The following is a 20,693-nucleotide window of genomic DNA, read 5'->3' as shown; positions in this document are numbered from 1 at the left end:
CTTCACAGCAAAAGATGCAAACTCAGCAGCCTGCAACAAGTGCTTTAAGATGATATTGTGCAAAGGAGGTAACACCTCGAATCTGATGAAACACGACGCATAGCGGGGTTTTTTTAAAGCCGAGAAATGCACCGTACCTACACGGGTGTGGTGCCTGTTATCGGACCCTGAGTTAGCAACATCCCCCAAGAACCCGAAGAGGAGAGTCCTGGCCCCTAGCCCTGCCAGTGTAGCAGAAATGATGACGGATGATGTTAGCAGCAGCAGCCATTCTTCTCTGCGTGAGTAGCTTAATGTTGTTCGTGTTTAATTTACGTTATGTACGCTAACCACTAGGGATGGGTACCGGTGTCCGGTGCCATGATGGCACCGGTTCTGACATAAACGGTAGTAACCAGACCGAAAAGCAGCGCAAATTTCGGTGCTTTATTTCGCTGCTTTTTTTTCCTGAGCTGTGATACACTTCTATCCAATCATGTTACGTTTCCGAGGATAGTAGGCGGGCCCAGGTACGTACGTTCCTTTAGAGCAGAGCTACAGATTAAAAATGCCCAAGGCGAAGCGGTCAAAAGTCTGGCTGTACTTCACAGCAAAATATGCAAACTCAGCAGCCTGCAACAAGTGCTTTAAGCTGATACTGTGATACTGTCAAAGGAGGTAACACCTCAAATCCGATGAAACACCTGGCGATGCATAGCGTTTTTTTAAAAGCCGAGAAATGCGCCGTATTTGATAGCTTGCTGCGAGACCTCACACCGTGCACATCTACTGCGGGTGGGTTGCCTGTTATTGGACCCAGAGCAACATCCCCCAAAAACACGAAGAGGAGAGTCCTGGCCCCTAGCCCTGCCAGTGTAGCAGAAATGATGACGGATGATGTTAGCAGCAGCAGCCGTTCTTCTCTGTGTGAGTAGCTTAATGTTGTTCGTGTTTAATTTACGTTGTGTACGCTAACCACATTATTACATTAATGCATGTAAGGTGAACTAGCAAACACCGTCGTGGATACATGCGGCTGTCTTCTTGTTTGATGGCAGATGCTCCCTTCACCCTGGCCAAAAAGGCTAAAATGACCAAAGAAAAAGTGGAAAACAGTTAAACATGAGAGGTTTTTGGACAAAGTTTGTGTTTTTTCCATTGTTTAAGCACTGCTTCCAGCCAAGAGTGATACCATATATGCCCTATAGCTGCAGGAAGGGCTAACATTGTTATCTTTTTACAAAAAAACAGCTAAACATGAGAGGTTTTTGGACAAAGTTTGTGTTCTCCATTCTTTAAGCACCGGCACTGTTTCAAAAGTACCGGTTTGGCACTGGTATCAGATAAAACCTAAACAATACCCATCCCTAGATATGATTTACTCTGAGGTGTTTGACGAGGTTAGTGGTGTTGCCACAACACCTCACTGTCTTGCCACATGTATCGCAAACCGCGTCTTGGCTGTTTGTGGAGGTAAAATATGTCCACGCATGACTCTGTTTACGCTCAGCCATTGTTGTGAGTGCGCACGCCAGGTGCAGTGTTGCAAACTTAGTGGCTTTGTCACTATATTTACCGAGTTTTCAGAGCCCCTTGGCAACTTTTATTCTAAAAAACAACAAGTGACAAATCTGGTGACTTTTTCTGGTATTATTGGAGACTTATTTATGACAACTTTTTGACGTGAAAGCGCGTATCTTTCTTCTCAACAAGCAGCGGGTGCTGCTGTGGGCACCTCGCCCGTGCCAAAGCGCTCACAGGCAGAGGATAGTCCTCCCCCAGCTGCTATCAGGGCAGGAGATGTTCCCACCTATGCGTCCAAACTGCAAATGAATCGCGTATGAGTGAAGCCTCTGCTCCCGCACCGACTGTAACGCAATCAGTTCTTCTTTTACTGTTATGTTGTTTTGTGGATCACAAGGTTTAAAACTACTTACACACACACACACACACAAAGTAACTCCACCAGAGTGCCTTTTTCGGGTCACTTTTGCCGGTCCAAGCGCAGATAAAGGAATAAGGTTGGAATTGTGGCACAAAAACAATAATCGCTAAAAAAAAATAATTTGTAATTCTAAATAAATTCTAAATGCATTTAGGACGTTTTTTTACTCACTTTATGTCTCTTCTTTTTTTCTCTCCTACAACGTGGGTTTCAATGATATTAGCATGACCAATTATGCAAATTAGGCGATGACGTCGTTTAGCGACTTCTAGAGACTTTTAGCACAGCCAATAGCGATTTTTCTTACTGAGGAGTTGGCAACACTGGCCAGGGGCTGCAACAGCCGTATTTCGCATATGACTATGGAAGGCGTAAGAGGAAGTAGTTTCTTCCAATTTAGACGATCTGAATGATATCCGGTTGTTGTTTCTTTCCACTGTGTTCCTGTTAATGAAAAACTACAAATTTACCCCAAAGTACTAAAATATCGATATTTTAATATGAGAATGATTCTAGAACATAAATTACTGGGGTCGGAAGAATCGATATTTCAATATCGATCCGCACATCACTAGATTTCAGTGATAAATTATGCTTAATGGCACAAACACCTTCATATAATACTGTAATTCATACGCTTTTCAAGGTGCAAGGCTGTTGCAAATAGAGTTAGTTTTAACACCAATGTCCACCATAGCTTTATTTAGAAATCCCCACACTAACAGAAACTATAGGCGCGCGATATTTGTTTACTTGTTCTGCCCGTGAACATCGTCTTTACGGACAAAGACACGCTGACCATGTTCAACTGACAACTTGTAACAACACTTTAATATCATTTATTTTGGGTGTGTGCTACTTTTATCGAGCCAAAAATAATGGCGCCTCATTTCACTCGCTAGCTTTTTAAAGCAGCACAGGCGCTTATATTATATAATCTGCCTACTCATTTGCTACCGAATTTAGCTGCCAGTGGCTTGAACCGTATAATTGTTTTTTAAAGAGTCATAATATAAACATTTTCCTACGCGCTCCAACAATATTATTGTAAAAAAAAAAAAAAAAAAAAAAGCTAACAGCTGCTAGCTAGCAAAATCAAAAACTGCTAGCTAGCTTAAACACGTGTTTAAAACAAGTGCACAGCTGTCAACCACTACAAACTAAATAAGATTGAAAAAATTATCCCAGAAACCCCCCCGCTGTATTTCAGTTTCGTCATAAACGGAAATATGGTCTTAGCTCTTAAATTTACAGCAGGAAAACTTACATTTAATTGACGAAAATACTTCTGTCCTCCCTCACGTATCAGTCTAATTAATCCTCCGACGGAATCCAACAAGTGACAAATGGTGTCCGCCCTGCAGCATCCTGATTGGATAGTCAGTGCTGTCCGGGGCAGGGTATTGGTTTATTAATCCTGTCGATCAAAGGAGCTTGTAAAGAAAAGCATCTGGACTTCTTTAAGTTGCTTGAAGACGTTTCACCTCTCACCCGAGAAGCTTCTTCAGTTCTTAGGTCAAATGGGAGAGAGTCCCAGATTTAAACCCAGTGGGGGTATCCCCCCCAAAGAGGGACAAAAGGACCCCCTTTGGGGGGGATACCCCCACTGGGTTTAAATCTTTTCTTTACAAGCTCCTTTGACTAGGATGACCTGGATGACTGAGAACCTTCACAGACAGATCCTGTCGTTCTTTTATCTAGTGGTTACTATCTGCATACCTCACCTAAGTTGAATTAGAGAAACAATGCCGTTAATGTGATGTAATGAGCAAGTTAAGCTTTCATCTCATTTGTTTCATCTCATCTCATCTCATCTCATCTCTAGTATCCAGAAGGGGACATTGAGAGGCAGACATCTTTCCAAAGTCAGACTTATACTCATTGGCTGTGAAAGCAGGAGCTGTCATCAAGGGTCGAAAAACCACCTTCTACTGCAACTACACTATGTTCAACAGGCAAAAATATCAGTAACCACACACAACACACACTAACAACAACAACAACAACAGCAAAAAGCCTATTTCAGCACATATGATGTAACCTACACCAAAGAAAAGGAAATACAGCTCAATAAATTTCTCACAACCTTACAACAGTGTGTGAGACCAATAAAAGGAAATTCTCTGAGTTTTTCTCAGCTGTTTTTCAGGCTTGTTGTATTCTGTTAGAGAGGGAGCTGGGGAAATTCTATGGAAATAATTCTGCATTACTTTTGCAGTATTTGTGCCAAGTTTGAGACATGCGTAATTCATGTCTTTTTAATTTTTTAAAATTCTTTTTATCCGACATCAAAATGTCTTTATGTTCTTCTTCTTATTATTATTATTATATTTTATAAAATAACGTTTATTTATTATTATTATCATTATTGTGTTTTTTGTTTTGTTTTTACAAAATTCTAGCTTGTAATTTCGTTAACTAAAATATTGTTGTTTCCATCTAGTTTTAGCTCTGAGTTTAGTTTTAGTCAACTTTTTTCAGATGGTAACACAATTTAATCTCTAAGTTAGAGAATGTGGGATCACATTCTCACACTTCTACTGTTACCACAAACGCCAGGATATTTGCATGCATTCTCTCATCCCATTCCTGTTTTCTTATTTGAAAATACTTGTTTTTCAATGTCACTTCTTATTTAAGGAAGGTTAACACTTTGTTGTAAACATCAAGAACCAGGAAATAAATGAATTAATAATAATAATAATAATAATAATAATAATAATAATAATAATAAAAATAAAAATACCTGAGACAAACATAATAAATACTTTTTTGCGGCTAAACAGAACTGTCTTTTACAAACTAGACATTTAATTTTAGATTTAAAATGCACATTAAAAGAAGGCGGCTAAGCAGTCTTAAATATATAAAAGCCCACAGAGGTTTAGGTTTTCAGGTCACTGGTCAGACATATTAGCAATTAGTCTTAAACTAAATTGAAATAATCCCAAAAATGCTCCCAGAGCGTGTGAGGTGATGACTTTGTGCTCACACAAATTATTCAGTGTTATAGAAAGTAGCAAGTTTGTCTGCTCCTTATATTTGCTGCTATAATCTTAAATAATCACGTAGACAGTAAAAAAACAGACACACATCTTTACGTTTTAAAGGATGTGATGCCATCTATCGACGAATGTAGGAAACTGCAACATAGAAGAAAAGAAGTGACCTTCCCTCATGAATGTAAAAACCAGCTCCCAGCATTTCCTCCGGTTGGCCAAACTGACAGCTGAATGAAGCAAATCTGACAGCAGGAATTCTCATAGTGTCTGTAATGTTGCAAACATTGCAAAGTAAATGAATGAATGAATAAATAAATGCAACATTCACAGTGCGTGCTGCATATTTACTCGCCTTTTCACTGTTTGCCTCTGAAAAAGAGGCTCAGCAAAATGTCAGCGTGAAAGAAGTGGTGCTTATAGCAGTAAGAGGGCTTTGTTATGTTTGTTTGTTATGTTCTAATTAGAGCAGTTCAACCTCTGATGGGGGCTAATCCGTAATTGCTGGCCTTTTGAGAGGAAACTCTCCAACCCAGAGGAGTTTGAGGTACTTTTGGGTTTGTATTCACACTCAGGAGTTATTATTACTTGATCTACTTTAATTAGATGCACTAAGCAAGCCACCTTCCCTTTTAGCTGTTCAAGAAGTCATAAGCAGAAACATGAGGTGGATTGTGGTGTTGCCCAGAAAAAAGTACAGATAAAACGTAGGAAAGCTTTCTGCCACGTCCCAGGTGTGGACAAATTGTTGGCATTTTCTCTGTATTGTTGTAAAGCCTTATCTTACAGTATAAAATACCTCAAGGTGTCCGTTGTTGTGATTTGGTGCTAAATACATAAAACTGAACTGAATTAATCTGCTAGACCTTAAATGCTGACACATAAATTGAGCAGAAGTGAATAGCGAGAATGTGCCAGGTGTGTTTTGAGTGTTTCTGTACTAGTGCAGATGCACATTTCTGTCTTTTAAATATGGTCAATGTAATTTAATCAGCAGTTAATCCTTTTTTAAAGCCTCACTGGTATTTACCTCAGGTTTATTGCTTTCCTAACTATTACTGTCATTTCATTTCTGCATGTCTTCAAGACAAATTGGGATTTATTGTCAGTGTTTGTACAGTTCAAAAACATTTCATTGTTGATTTGGTGTCTTGCCAGGTTGACTTTGGAGATGCGCCATTTGTACTGGAACTGGCCAGGCACCATTTGTGTTCCAGCACCCTGCAAATATGCCCACAAACTGGCTTTCCTGTCTGGCCAGTACCTACACACGGAACCGCCCATCCAGCTCTCAGACAAGCTCTTCTTCCTTTGAGTTATTTAAGCAAACTGCTGAGGTCGCAGCAAAACAAGCTGCTTTTAACATTACTGGAAGACCAGAATTAATATACATACATATCTGAAGTCAGCCTGCAAGAAGTTTCTTACTGTTGCCAAGTGCTTGCTCAATAGCGGTCATTTGATTGTTGGGGTAGGGTCATTACCTTACAATATAAAGCTCCTTGAGGTGACAGGCAGGTAATAAATATGGATCCATTAAGTCCATGAGGTTTGGCATGTCAAAAAAGAAGGGGATCCAGGTGTATTCTGGCACAGAGTTGCATGCTGATTTGCCAGCATTCAACTCCCAGCGACTCTTAACAGCGTTGGCTGCAGATTTGCGCTAGAATGAGGAGTAACTTTTCTAATTTTTCACCAACTGAGAATGAATGTCAGGTCATGAACCTTTATTTTGTAACTCTCCTTGAGTTATTTTTAAAAATGACTTGCGGAGTAAGCTGCTAATAGCAGCTGAGAGTAAAGGCCACGTTTGAAGAGCAGAACACAAACCCGAGAATCTCCGACTGATGTTTGTTCAGATGAATACATATCAAAGCAGTGATTTTACTTAACGGGCTTTTTAGGATGCTGCTGCAACTCCCTTTTCTTTCTTTGACTGAAATATGCTCTTAAATGCTTATTCTTGCTTTCTAGTAGTGACCTAGATTAGATCCAGATCACAACACACACTGTTAGTGAAGTTCTTTTAGCCATTCAAATCCTGCTCGCAGTGCTGATCAGTTTTTATGTTTTGCTGTTTCAATTATTCAGATGTAAACGTAGACTGAACGTAGCTGCTGTATTACTGAGATGACACCGAAACTCATATGTATCTAACGTAGCGGTGCTTACATGTGGGGCCTGCTCAGCAATAAGGACACTCTGTTGTTTGTTGGTAATTCTTTTGGCCTTATTTCTCAAACAAATGTGTTTTCCTGCTCTGGTCCTCGCTTACATTTTCTTGTCGTGATGAAATTACCCGCTTCTTGCCTGCTTTCTGCCCGATTGTCTCAATTTATTAAGGTCATGGTTGCAAATCTTCAATTTGCTGCCAGGAAAACCAAGATAAACAATGTCTGACTGATGAAGAGGGACAATCTCCACCTGTCTGCCTTCAGCCATAATCTACATCTGAAGAACAGATGTTGAGCTGACTGGCTGATAGCATTATGCTTGTGCATTTCAGAGGCACAGGTGAATGCCAAGTGCAGTGCGCTTGGACGAGATCGGCGGGTTACTTTTGACAGCATGATTTTAAAAATAACTGGCGAGCCGGTGAAATTACAGGTTAAAGTGTAAAAACCTGATGGGCCGCCCAGATTTGTGGAGTGAAAGGAGCATGCTTTCTTAATGTTTTGGTTTCAATAAATAATAAATAATAATAATAATAATAATAAACCAAAAATACCTGAGACAAACATAATAAAAAAATTTTGTGGTTAAACAGAACTGTCTTTTACAAACTAGACATTTAATTTTAGATTTAAAATGCACATTAAAAAAAAGACCAAAACCTCATTTGGAAATGGCTGTAAATGTTTCTTGTTGGATAGTGAACTGAGCAACTACAAAGTGACAAAAGAAATAAAAAATAAATAACAACCCCTCTCAGTGCAGGACCTTGAGAGGGGTTCAGACAAACAGTGACACATTGACAGCATGCCTTGCATAAGGCGGAAACCCTGACATCTGCACTAATGTCCTAAGCACAAATGTGCCAAATTTCCCTGACAGCAAGAGGTCTAGCAGAAACTGCCAGTGGTCACTGGCAATAATCTGGTGTGACAATCATTCCTGACCTGTCACTCAGGTAATGGTGAGTAAAAGGCCAAGGCTGCGGTGGTCTGCACTAGGCATGAAAGTGGTTGTGGGGAGGGGACAACTATGACAGCACAGGCCCTGCACAGCCAGAGGGGACAAACAGACCACAGCTGCTCCTGCTGCCTGGACGGTGATGCAAGCGGCCAAAAGTCCTGGGAAGCTTTCCCACATCCCCCCAGTGTCTCCCAGCGTCATCAGCATTGCTGGATTTTCTCTTTTGATTTGTCTTTATGCTTTTCTCGGAACCATGGCGACCAAGAAAAGCATCAGGACAAAAGCACACTGGGAGAAAATGTACCTTTTGTTAAGTGGTTTTGCATTTTGAGTGTCTAATGTGTCCTACTATTAGAAAACGTGTTTTTTTGCATGTCGGAAGCACTGGAAGAATGCCCTTAAGTTCATTTCCTGTTTCTTTTTCAGATTTGTCATGCAAAATTTACTGCAGGATTTTTTTCTCCATGAAAGACTGGATCGTTAAGAGCTTTAAAATAAGCAGCTGGGTTTCAAGTCAGCTCTTTCTGACAGCAATATTGTTTAGAAGAAAGTAAAGTTGCATCGTTTTCCAAATACGAACTCAAACATATTCTGTTCATAACATTTGTACATCATGTCTTTTTGAGGGGAGCCCTGTGGCTAGATGCACCAACATGCACATCACTAATAAAGGTTTTTCACGCTCTACCCTCTCTCAACCCACCGCGAAACCACTTCTGTAGGCCATATGCGTGAAGTTCTTAGGCAGTCTCTGCGTCCTAGCACATGCGTCACATTGATAGGTGCGGTTTGCGCATCGCAACTCCCCAAAGAGGCAAGTCCATATTTGTCGAGGTGATGCACTGAGCAGCAGGCATTTCTGGAGTAGCTATATTTAGATTCTGCAACTTTTTTCCTGCTCCCTTCCTGATTGATCATTTTGGAGAAGTTATATTTCCCTATAGGAATGTACCACGTGTCCGCATAGCACTTCTTGAGACGAATCATTGATAAACAGAAGCCAGTTAAGAACCCTGTTGAGTTGCTGGCAGCTCCGATGTGGTGCAGCTGCAACACACTCGACGTAAAACCGCTGGGTAGGAACCGACAGCAGGGTACACACATCCAAATATGCGCGTAACTGGAGTGCTCTGGCGAGGCCACCCTTGCACCCCTATCCGGATAACATTGTCGTGATGTTCAATATTTCGGGGATTGAGCCCACTTTTAACAAGAAGGAAGACAATTCCGAAGTTATCAATGGCTCTCTGCAGCTTCTCCTCGTCACCATCAGCCCCACAGCCATGTGGAACGAGTCGTGCGGGGAGCAGCTTCTGGATTTCACTCGCCCGGAGAAGATCGTTATCGGGGTGATGCTGGCGATCATCACGGCGGTCACAGTGATGGGAAACACGCTGGTGGTGATCGCGGTGTGCGTGGTGAAGAAACTGAGACAGCCTTCAAACTATCTGCTGGTGTCTTTGGCGGTGGCTGACCTGTCAGTGGCCATAGTAGTCATGCCGTTCGTGATCGTGACAGATCTCACCGGGGGCAAGTGGCTTTTTGGGGAGGTGTTCTGCAACATCTTCATCGGCATGGATGTAATGTGCTGCACTGCCTCCATCATGACCCTGTGTGTGATCAGCGTGGATAGGTAAGTTTCCAAAAGTTTTCAAAGCACCGTATCAGAGCTGCTTTCGTTACTGCTTTGATGACTTTCGTTATGCACAGGTACCAAAATTACGCACGCAGCGCGCAGCGCGTTAACTGAAGCCAGGAACAGATCAAGCAGCAAATGAAGTAATGATCCGCAAGCGGAGCGAATGAAATAACTGTTGTTCTGTGAGACATTCACACTCGTTTGCGTAGTTATTTGTGCGGTTGAAGCCACTGGAGCAGAAGATGAGTTCATAGACTGTGAATGATGTACAGCAGGTTTTATTCATTAGCTTGACCGGACCACGGCAGCAGCATTTCCTGTATGCTTTGAGGATCAGCGCCCATTGACCTTACAGCGACTATTTCCTTTATAGATGACTTACCAATATCATGCAGGTCTGCTCCAGTTCATGTAGGTTGCCCTTCTCACTGTTAGTCTTAACAACAAGAACAAAGCAGCGGGGAAAATTCCCTTTAAGTGCATGCCGCAGTACACGGTGCAAATTTCATATTAGAAATCTGAACTGGGTTTTTTTGTCACACAAAACACACAAATAGGATCTTTCAAATGTATTTTTTGCCCATTTTCTATTTGTCCCTATTCATGAAACTGAATTTCCAGTTAATTGCTTTACATTCCACTTTCAAAATGGGGAATGTAAGACCCCAGCTCTCATCCCCACACACCAAAATCCCACTGCGCGTCTCAGGTATTGGAGTGACTGCTCACAAAACCTGAGCTAACTCTGCTAGTAGAGAGAAATGAGAATTTTCCACTGCTCTCAATACAATCCACACTGTGATAAACATCAGGTGATTGGTGTAACTGATCTGCCTCTGTAACCATAACGAAGGAAGAGGCTCATGGTTGTATTGATTAACTGATTATCTCCCTTGACTTTCCAATCAGATGTTATTACCTCAGGGTATTATGCTCAGAATTATGCATGTTTCCTGTGTGTGAATGAGTGAAGCACGTGGGGCTTAAGTACGCTTGATAAGCTAACGATATTATGGGAGGAACTGGCTCACAGATATCACACTGTGATACTGTGATTGCACCAGTCAGCTGTAGTAAAGCTGACAGAAGTATGAATGTGTTTTGGGCTGGTTGATGAGTTTGGATAGAGGCTGAGGGTTATGTTTGGCCACTCAAATCCCATTTAGGGCTTGAGGAGGCCCCCTATGGAACCACGTGGAACCAATAACATGTAATATTGCTCAAAAGTTTGAAGCCACTTTAAACTTTAAATAGTTCTTATTTTTGAAAAAAAAAAAAGAACTATTGAATGGATCAAGGCATTCCAGTTTCTTTTTGAAACGGAAGTTCTAAAAAAAAATGTAGGCCTTTGCCAAAAACCTAAAAATTTGATGCAAGATTGCATCCAGTGGTGTAAAGTACTCCCCTGACAGAACTGCCAACCTGCACAGCTGAGCAACAAGAGACGTAAAGCATATCTCTGGTTTAAGAAACAGATGCCTCATAGATTCTCAGAGGCCTCTCTTGGATGCTAAGTTTGACTGCAGAGCCACAAAGAGGAAATATTTCAAACATGTCAAAGAACACGGATATGGGACAGGTGGTGAATGGAGGTTTCAGTTTTTAGACCAGGAAGAAGAACATCTGTGAGATGCAGAACCAATGAAAGGTTTGTTGGAGGTGCTTGATGGGATTTTTCATGTTCGCTGAAAAAATGGGGTGCCTTGGTGGCACATATTTTCTCCATTACTTTGCCATACTCTGTGAACATGGCCCGATAAGAGCCAATCTCTCCAAACAGTACAACAGTACGCTCATGCAAAGCACAGCTCTAAATATGAAGAACGTTTGGTGCATATGAACTGCTCAGGAAACCAATTCAGCAAGTAGGAGGTACATCAGGAAGCATGGGGTTAATGTCTCTAGATGACCTCAATGAAGACAGAATGCCAAATGTCTGCTGGACTGTGGTTTGTGCAAATGGAATGGAAATCCTTTGAAAAAAGCAAAATTTGAAGGACAAAAAAGAATGGTATTAGAAATCATAACTGCCTTTTACAAATCATTTAATGACTAAAAGTATGATTAAGAAATTTTCTGTGTGAATCCAAACTTGTACATCACACAAGCTGAACTCGTCGGAGCCAGTCTGAAAAGGATCAGAGAGACTGTGGCTAAAAGGCTTTGCTGATCTTAGCCACTTGCTGTGATTATAAATGTGGCATGCTCATACTATACACTCAAAAAGGACAGATGGAGCCACCTTTGAGCAAGCGTGTCTGTAAAAACACAGCGTCTAATTGAATCTGTAGCCGTGAAATCAAAACCAAGTCACAGAGCCACCATGACTGCTTTCTGCATCTGTCTGACCTTCCCCAAGCAAACGACTGAAAGAGAATTTGAGCTGACGTTGTATCAGTATTGGGGCAGGGATAGCTCAGTAGGTAAAGTGGTCGCCCCATGATCGGAAGGTCGGCGGTTCGAATCCACTTAACGGCTACCCTGAGGTACCCCTGAGCAAGGTACCGTCCCTACACACTGCTCCCCGGGCGCCTGCTTAGTGGGCTGCCCACTGCTTCACTGAGTGAATGGGTCAAATGCAGAGAAAAACAAGTAATTTCCCCATGGGGATCAATAAAGTATCCATTATTATTATTATTATTATCAGTTTAGGTTTGTTTTCATCCCTAACAACAGCTCTACAGGCAGTTCCCCCGAAGTGTTTGTGTCGATCTCCATGAAAACAGAGTCAGTTTAATTAAACAATGCAGTGTGTGTTGGGCATATGATTCACAACAGGAAGTGTAGAGATCACTCATTAGGATGAGACTTACCAATTAGACGCATGATTAGCTGTAATTAAGGGTCTCTCGCAGTCGTCTCAGAGTCCCAAGGACATGCTTTCTAAAAAAAAGAGAAGCTCAAGAGCAGTGCTGCAAATTGACCAGATGTGTCTGCAGCGATTATATGCTCCCTGAAGCCTAGGTGTTCCACAACAGAGAGGACTATTGATTTTCTCTCAGAGCTCATTTAGATTTAAAGGGGAGAACGTGCAATGTATATGCCAACATAGAAGGACAGTCTCTAGTGTAAGTGGTTGATTCATTTATGATCCTGGATTTGACAGAGTTCAGCGATGGTGTTTCAGTGTGATCGCTGTCATCCTGGTGGAAAACAGTATCTCCGTAAGGTCTTATCATTCATCCTGTTAGAAACGTGGCACAGGAATGAAGCTGTGCTGAAAGAAGAATCAGAAGCAAACGTAATGTCACATATAAAAACAAAAGTGTGTCCCTTTAATAATTCTTAGCCTGATCAAAGGCCCATGCTATTGTATTTTTAGTCAGTAAGGCAATTTACTGGTGCACATTCATAAAGAAATATGTAATTAACTAAATTACCAGCCAGCAAAGTAAGCCTCGGTCTAACTCCAAGGTCTCAGTCTCTTACCTCTGCAATTTGTGCCTCCTAAAAATGACTTGACAGATTGAGACTTGAGCAGGAAGCGTTTCCTGTTTCAGCGAAGAAGTGAGAGAAAACTCACTGTGACTTCAAAGGGTTTCAGTCTTCTCACATTAGCACAACAACATCATGGTGTTAATAAAATGACCAGATAGGAACTTTGTGTGTTTCTCATCTAATCCAGCAAGTTAAAAATAAAAATAAAAATCAAACTACTAGAAAAGTTTTAGCAGGAAACAATCTGGCAATCAGAACTGCAGTTTCAAGGCAGAGGGCCAGTAAGAGACAAATAAGGGTTATTTTGAGTTGTGGCTCATGCAAAGCTACGTTAACAGAGTCCAATAACAAAAATAGAGAGCTGGAAACGAGCACAATAAAACTACATCCATGATGTGTCACTTCAAATAATTAGCTCTGATCTTCTTTGTTTTTTCTTTGCTATTTTTCTCCTTTGAGTCTCTGCTTCACCACAAGTGACTTATGTTTAGATAAAACTCATTTACATTTCATCAGGTACATCAGTTCCTCTGCTCGCTAGTGCAAATATTTAATCAGCCAATCACATGGCAGCATCTCAGTTCATTTAGGCATGTTGATGCAAGTTGACCACATCTACATACCAATTTGACGATCAAACTGAGCATCAGAATGGGGAAAAATGATGATTTAATTACTTTAAATGTGGCATGGCTGTTGGGGCCACACGGCCAGAAACTGCTGATCTGTTTGGATTTTTCACATCTTACAGAGAATCTGAGAAAGAAAATCAAACATCCAGTGAGCATCAGTTCTCAAGGGAAAAACACCTTCTATGATGCCAGATATCAGAGGAGAGGCCAGACTGCTTTGAGCTGATAGGAAGGTAATAGTAACTCAAATAACTAATAGTGACAAACAAGATATGCAGAAGAGCATCTCTGAATGCACAGCGCGTCAAACTGCTACAGCAGCAGAAGACCACACCGAGTGCCACTCCTCTGAGTTAAGAACAGGAAACTGAGGCTATAATTCACACAGACCCAGCAAAATACAACAACAGAAGATTGGAAAAATGTCATCATAAACAACATGAAAGCATGGATCCATCCTGCCTTGTATCAACAGTTCAGGCTGCTGGTGGTGCAACAGTGTGGGGATATTTTCTTGGCACACTTTGAGTTCCCTCCCTCCCCCCTCATCCTTTCATGACCACAATGTACTCATCATGATGGTTAACACATGCCCAGCAGGATAACAACATGTCACAAAGCTCAAATCATTTCAGAGCAGTTTCTTGAACACAGCAGTGAGTTCGCTGTACTCAAATGTCCTCAACAGTCACCAGATATCAATCCAGCAGAGCATCTTTGGGATGTGGTGGAACAGGAGGTTCACATCATGTATGTGAATCTGACAAATCTGCAGCAACTGTGTGACGACGTCATGTCACTATGGACCAAAACCTCACAGGAATGTTTCCTGTGTCTTGTTCAGGCTGTGCCACAAATAATGAAGGCAGTTCTGAACCCGAAAGCTGTCCAACCCAGTACTATCAAGGTGTAACTAATACATGAACTGGTGAGTGTATTTGATTAGTGCCACCACGAGGAGTCATGTTTTAGAGACTCTGGTGAGTCAGGTATGTGGCACAATCCTTTAGGAGCACCTATATACAACAGTGTAATAAAACATATTGATATTTGGTGCTAAAGTAACAATAATTGTGTGTATATTGCTCTATCAATATCAAAACCCTCATTATTCCATTGAATGCACTGAATTACTGTAATTTAATTAAGAAATTATTATTAAACTTTCTAGAAAGATTTGACTTTCATTTTAAAAAAAAGCACCGTTCTATGTTAATATTTCTGTTCTAAATATGTATATTCTAAATGGTAAATGTGCGCCCCAGGGTGGCTGTGGCTACAATGTAGCTTGCCATCACCAGTGTGTGAATGTGTGTGTGAATGGGTGGATGACTGGATATGTAAAGCGCTTTGGGGTCTTTAGGGACTAGTAAAAGTGCTATATAAATACAGGCCATTTACCATTTTTATTCTAAACAAACAACCTGCTGCTGTACTCCCAAAATACCCAGTAATATCAAAAGCTCCAGTTAGTTTGTACTGTTTGTGCAAATGAGACTTAGAGTTTCACTGTAAAAGCCCGTTAATCACCTCCAGCCTCTTTAAATGGAGAATCAGTAGTGCAAATCGAAGCTAACACACCAAAGCATGACCCAGTCACAGCAGAAGAGTCAGTCTCTTGATGTGTTGTGAAGTGAAGAAAAGTGAAGTTACATATCCAAGGCCTCCTGCCCGAACTAATGCAGGCCTGCTCCTTCATACAGCGTTCCAGCATGCACTTTCAGGAGCAGCCTTCATGCCCACTTCCCTAAAAAGTTAGTATCGCTTTAGGCTATATTCAGTTTTTACCTTCACTGAGAGTAATATGTTGTACGCTCAATAATTCAAAAGTCAAAGATGAATGATTTATTCACAACAGTGGGAAGCGAGGAAAGTCCTTTTTTCTGTATAGTTCCCCAGAAGTCTAAGAAAAGACGACTCTGAAGGAACGGAGGAGTGGGGCTTGTTAAATTTGCAAATCAAATGGCTTAACTGTCAGTGAACTTGTCTAAGACGGAGGGGATGTAGGTCAAGAAAAAAAATATCACAGGAATGCAGCGAAGTAAACTTTTCCATCAAGGTTCAGTCTAAGTGCAACATAGGTGTGATCACACCTGTAAGCTCCTGCAGGGAGTGCGATGGAAGTATGTCAACCGGTTCTCCACAACTGATAATATTTTTTGTGAAGGAGGCGTGCACTTTTGTCCCAGGAGAGACTTTCTTTGCTTAGAGCAGCTGGGAAATGTCCACCTGCAGCACCACGCACAGATGACTTGACCTCTGTGATGTTTCCTGTGGTAATAAGCCACTTTCCCGGGTGCTATCCGCTCCCCGCTTGTTGGCCACCTCTCCAAAATCTGAAGGAACAGACATCTCAGACGAGGCCTGTGCAGTCAGATCATGCCCATAAAGATGTGCTTAATAAGTAAAGAAAGTGTGTTTTGGGATTAAACAGGATGTCACAGTGAATTTTTAATTCCTGTGGACCAAACCAGGTTAGAGAAAGTGCTAAATTTGAGAGGTTTTAGAGACCACACGAGACCCACTTCCTGTTACAAACCTCTACCAACCTTTTACTCCGAGAAGAGAAACCACTCTTGTGTTTAAGAGGAAACAGTATTTACTTTTAAAATGCATCACTGTTCCTGCCCTGTAAACAAACACTTCTTCTTCTAAAGCAAACTGCTGTCAGTGAAAAACATTTCAGAGCAGCATTAAATAAAAATACTGGGAGCAGCATTTTTTCTTTTTTTAGATCAAGTTAATCATTGATAAATCCTGTTTACACAACGCACCATAACCATCCTGTTTGATGGTCTGTTTGCGTTTTATTAGAGGGGCACGCAAAGCGAAAGACAAATTGCACATTGATCATGTGACGGGTGAGGTGTGTGTGGGAACGGACCTGTAGGGGTTTAAAATAACTGAGAACAAAAAAAAATCAAAGAGAAGACAGTGAAATTATAAAAATGATCGCATTGTTGTATTGCTGTTTGCTATTTTTCAGCACACGATGCAGGCAAACATGATCATTATCCTTATTGTTAGTTATATGCTTTCCACAGCATGTCTTCTAGCCTGTCTTCCTTCTCTCGTGGCCTGTGAAAAGAGAGTTTTTCCTCCCCACTGTCGCCAAACTGCTTGCTCATAGGGGGTCATATGATTGTTGAGTTTTCTCTGTATGTATTATTGTAGGGTCTTCCTAACAACATAAAGCCCCTGTGGGACTGTTGTTGTGATTTGGAGCTGCATAAAACTGAACTGAATTACAGCTAAGTCAGGTCCAGTACGCGTCAGTCACAGAGTGTCATGTGCATTCATAACATTTGGAAGTTACATTAATGAAGAGATTTCAGTTTGCTGATTGAGATTTGTCATTAAATGCACTTAAAAGGACTGATTTCAGCATTGTTTCAGGATTGATATGAATTCATAAATGAAGAAATTAAAACTCAAAACAGTGGTCCAATACGAGAACATAAGGGAGACTATTGCAGTGACAGTGTCTAATTTTACTGTATATACTGTTGAAAACTGCACAAGCCACAAATATGAAAAGATGTGAAACATGAGTGGTGGTTGAGGCAAACCTAACCTCAAAATCTGGGTCTTTACAATCTGCATGGTAGCGTGCGCTCTGTGCTTTACCCCGATCAGTCAGATCAACCTGCAGGCAAGCAAGCTTGTTAACAGAGAATGCCACTAAAAGTGACACAGATTATACCAACCTGACCCCGTCACTGTCATCTGACATTTTACAGTTTTTGTATATTCTTTGATTTTTGCATAATACATTTTGCACATTTAATACTATATTAATTAGTTAAGTATAGAAAATAAAGTCAATCAAAAGTTTTTCTGGTCATGGGCCTTAACGCACATAGAAGTTTCAAATTCTCAGTTTGTGTTAATTTCCCCGGCATTTTTCAGCCCTCGTAACGTCATAATTACAGCAAATAGCCTCAGAACATTGAAGCTTTGTTAAAAAGTCCAACTCAGACCACTTTTATGTCAACTCCATGTGTCGCAATCTAAAGCCAAACTCTTGTTTATGTTCTGTGCAAGTTTTTTGGAAAACCAAATCTAGGTCACAATATAGTTGTGACCTATATGATGGTTTGAACACATCATGCAGATTTAGTTGATACAGCAAGGTTTTTGTTTTTTTGTTTTTTTAAAAATCCCCTTAAAAATAACTTAGCATGCAAAAGGGATCACAGAAAGCTTCTGAATGATCTGCATAGCTTATTTCTTATTTTAGGTCTGCATTTCAAAGTATGTATTTATTGCATAATTTGTGCTTATTTTTATTTTATTTTATTTTATTTTATTTTATTTTATTTTTGCCTGTCCCGTTTGGCTCTTTTGCCATCAGAATTGTTGTCTAAAGGCAAACAAAGATGCCCAACGGATTTACTTTACCAAATTGACCATCCCAGCCTTGCCGTAATGGTCCATTTGATTCACCTTTTATTGTTTATTTTATTTTCACTTACTGAATATGGGACAGACTTGACTGGGGGAAAGAAGGGGAGAAAGAAAGAGGGAAAGAGAAACAGCTGAGAAGAGGGACGGGGGAGAAGGGCAAAAGACAAAAACCAACAGAACGGGCAGAGAAAAAAAAAATGCATATATCGATCACCTGGATCACCTGCTGAGAAAGAAAAAAGAAAACAAGCAGAAGATTTGTGCTTATTTTTAATCAAATCTTTATGTAATTTTTAATGTATTTCAAAGAGATCAGTACTGGAGTTTAGCGCATAAAGGCTGTGGTATGTGTCACGGTTTAGATTACATAAATAAAACGGGATAAATAAAAGACAGACATGTTCCACAGTCAGTGGATATTACTGAAATGTAAGATGGACTCGGTCAGGGCCAGTAAAAGTGGTTCCAGAAAAAAAAAAATCAAACACACTTTGACTGAAGAATGACCACAGAGACACACATGGTGCAGAATCTTCTTACCCCTGTCCTGCACGCTGACTCTTCTCGCTGGTGTGAACAAAATGTGTGGGCTGAGTGTGATTACAACTCTGTCAAATAACTGATACTCTGAAGTTGTTGACATGAAAGTTAAAAGGTACTTGGAAATTAGAAAAATCCTTCCAGTTCACAAATAACTCAAGAGCAATAAGCAAATGGGATCTATGTGAGAATTAACTGAATGTACAGTGGGGCAAAAAAGTATTTAGTCAGCCACCGATTGTGCAAGTTCCCCCACCTAAAATGATGACAGAGGTCAGTAATTTGCACCAGAGGTACACTTCAACTGTGAGAGACAGAATGTGAAAAAAAAATCCATGAATCCACATGGTAGGATTTGTAAAGAATTTATTCGTAAATTAGGGTGGAAAATAAGTATTTGGTCACCTCAAACAAGGAAAATCTCTGGCTCTCACAGACCTGTAACGTCTTCTGTAAGAAGCTTTTCTGTCCCCCACTCGTTACCTGTATGAATGGCACCTGTTTGAACTCATCATCTGTATAAAAGACACCTGTCCACAGCCTCAAACAGTCAGACTCCAAACTCCGCCATGGCCAAGACCAAAGAGCTTTCGAAGGACACCAGGAAAAGTATTGTAGACCTGCACCAGACTGGGAAGAGTGAATCTACAATAGGCAAGCAGCTTGGTGTGAAAAAATCAACTGTGGGAGCAATCATCAGAAAATGGAAGACATACAAGACCACTGATAATCTCCCTCGATCTGGGGCTCCACGCAAGATCTCATCCCATGGGGTCAAAATGATCATGAGAACGGTGAGCAAAGATCCCAGAACCACACGGGGGGGACCTGGTGAATGACCTGCAGAGAGCTGGGACCAAAGTAACAAAGGTCACCATCAGTAACACACTACAACGGCAGGGAATCAAATCCCGCAGTGCCAGACGTGTTCCGCTGCTGAAGCCAGTGCATGTCCAGGCCCGTCTGAAGTTTGCCAGAGAGCACATGGATGATACAGCAGAGGATTGGGAGAATGTCATGTGGTCAGATGAAACCAAAGTAGAACTTTTTGGTATAAACTCAACTCGTCGTGTTTGGAGGAAGAAGAATACTGAGTTGCATCCCAAGAACACCATACCTACTGTGAAGCATGGGGGTGGAAACATCATGCTATGGGGCTGTTTTTCTGCCAAGGGGACAGGACGACTGATCCATGTTAAGGACAGAATGAATGGGGCCATGTATCGTGAGATTTTGAGCCAAAACCTCCTTCCATCAGTGAGAACTTTGAAGATGAAACGAGGCTGGGTCTTCCAACATGACAATGATCCAAAACACACCGCCCGGGAAACAAAGGAGTGGCTCCGTAAGAAGCATTTGAAAGTCCTGGAGTGGCCTCGCCAGTCTCCAGACCTCAACCCCATAGAAAATCTGTGGCGGGAGTTGAAAGTCCGTGTTGCTCGGCGACAGCCCCAAAACATCACTGCTCTCGAGAAGATCTGCATGGAGGAATGGGCCAAAATACCAGCTACTGTGTGTGCAAACCTGGTAAAGACCTATAGTAAACGTTTGACCTCTGTTATTGCCAACAAAGGTTATGTTACAAAGTATTGAGTTGTATTTTTGTTATTGACCAAATACTTATTTTCCACCCTGATTTACCAATAAATTCTTTACAAATCCTACCATGTGAATTCATGGATTTTTCTTTCACATTCTGTCTCTCACAGTTGAAGTGTACCTCTGGTGCAAATTACTGACCTCTGTCATCATTTTAGGTGGGGGAACTTGCACAATCGGTGGCTGACTAAATACTTTTTTGCCCCACTGTATATAATAAATAAAAAATAAAAAACATCAATTGAGGACAATAATTTTCAGTTTTTGATGTATGTTCTGTTGGCTACATGACTACGTTTTTATTGGAGTGAAACTACTAGGTTATAGCTAAGACACAGGAAAGTGTCTTTAAGATACCGATACCAGAGGTAAAGCAAAGC

The 20,693-nt window shown here is 41.0% G+C and overlaps 1 protein-coding gene across 1 annotated transcript in view; it reads left to right on the top strand.

Moving 5' to 3' along the window:
- The first annotated feature begins 9,233 nt into the window (after positions 1 to 9,233).
- The window catches only part of htr7c (5-hydroxytryptamine (serotonin) receptor 7c), a 33,705-nt gene continuing 22,245 nt past the window's right edge, over positions 9,234 to 20,693 (top strand). The window contains exon 1 of the mRNA XM_085367794.1: positions 9,234 to 9,691. Coding sequence (XP_085223920.1) covers positions 9,234 to 9,691 — 458 coding nt within the window. The remainder of the gene's footprint in view (positions 9,692 to 20,693) is intronic.

The sequence above is a fragment of the Diplotaxodon limnothrissa genome, linkage group LG12 (genome assembly GCF_057381915.1).
Source record: "Diplotaxodon limnothrissa isolate DT_005_m linkage group LG12, D_limnothrissa_male_GT1.1, whole genome shotgun sequence".
In the NCBI taxonomy this organism is placed as follows: Eukaryota; Metazoa; Chordata; class Actinopteri; order Cichliformes; family Cichlidae; genus Diplotaxodon; species Diplotaxodon limnothrissa.
Note: the sequence above shows the minus strand (reverse complement) of the source record. Positions and strands in the feature narration are given on the sequence as shown.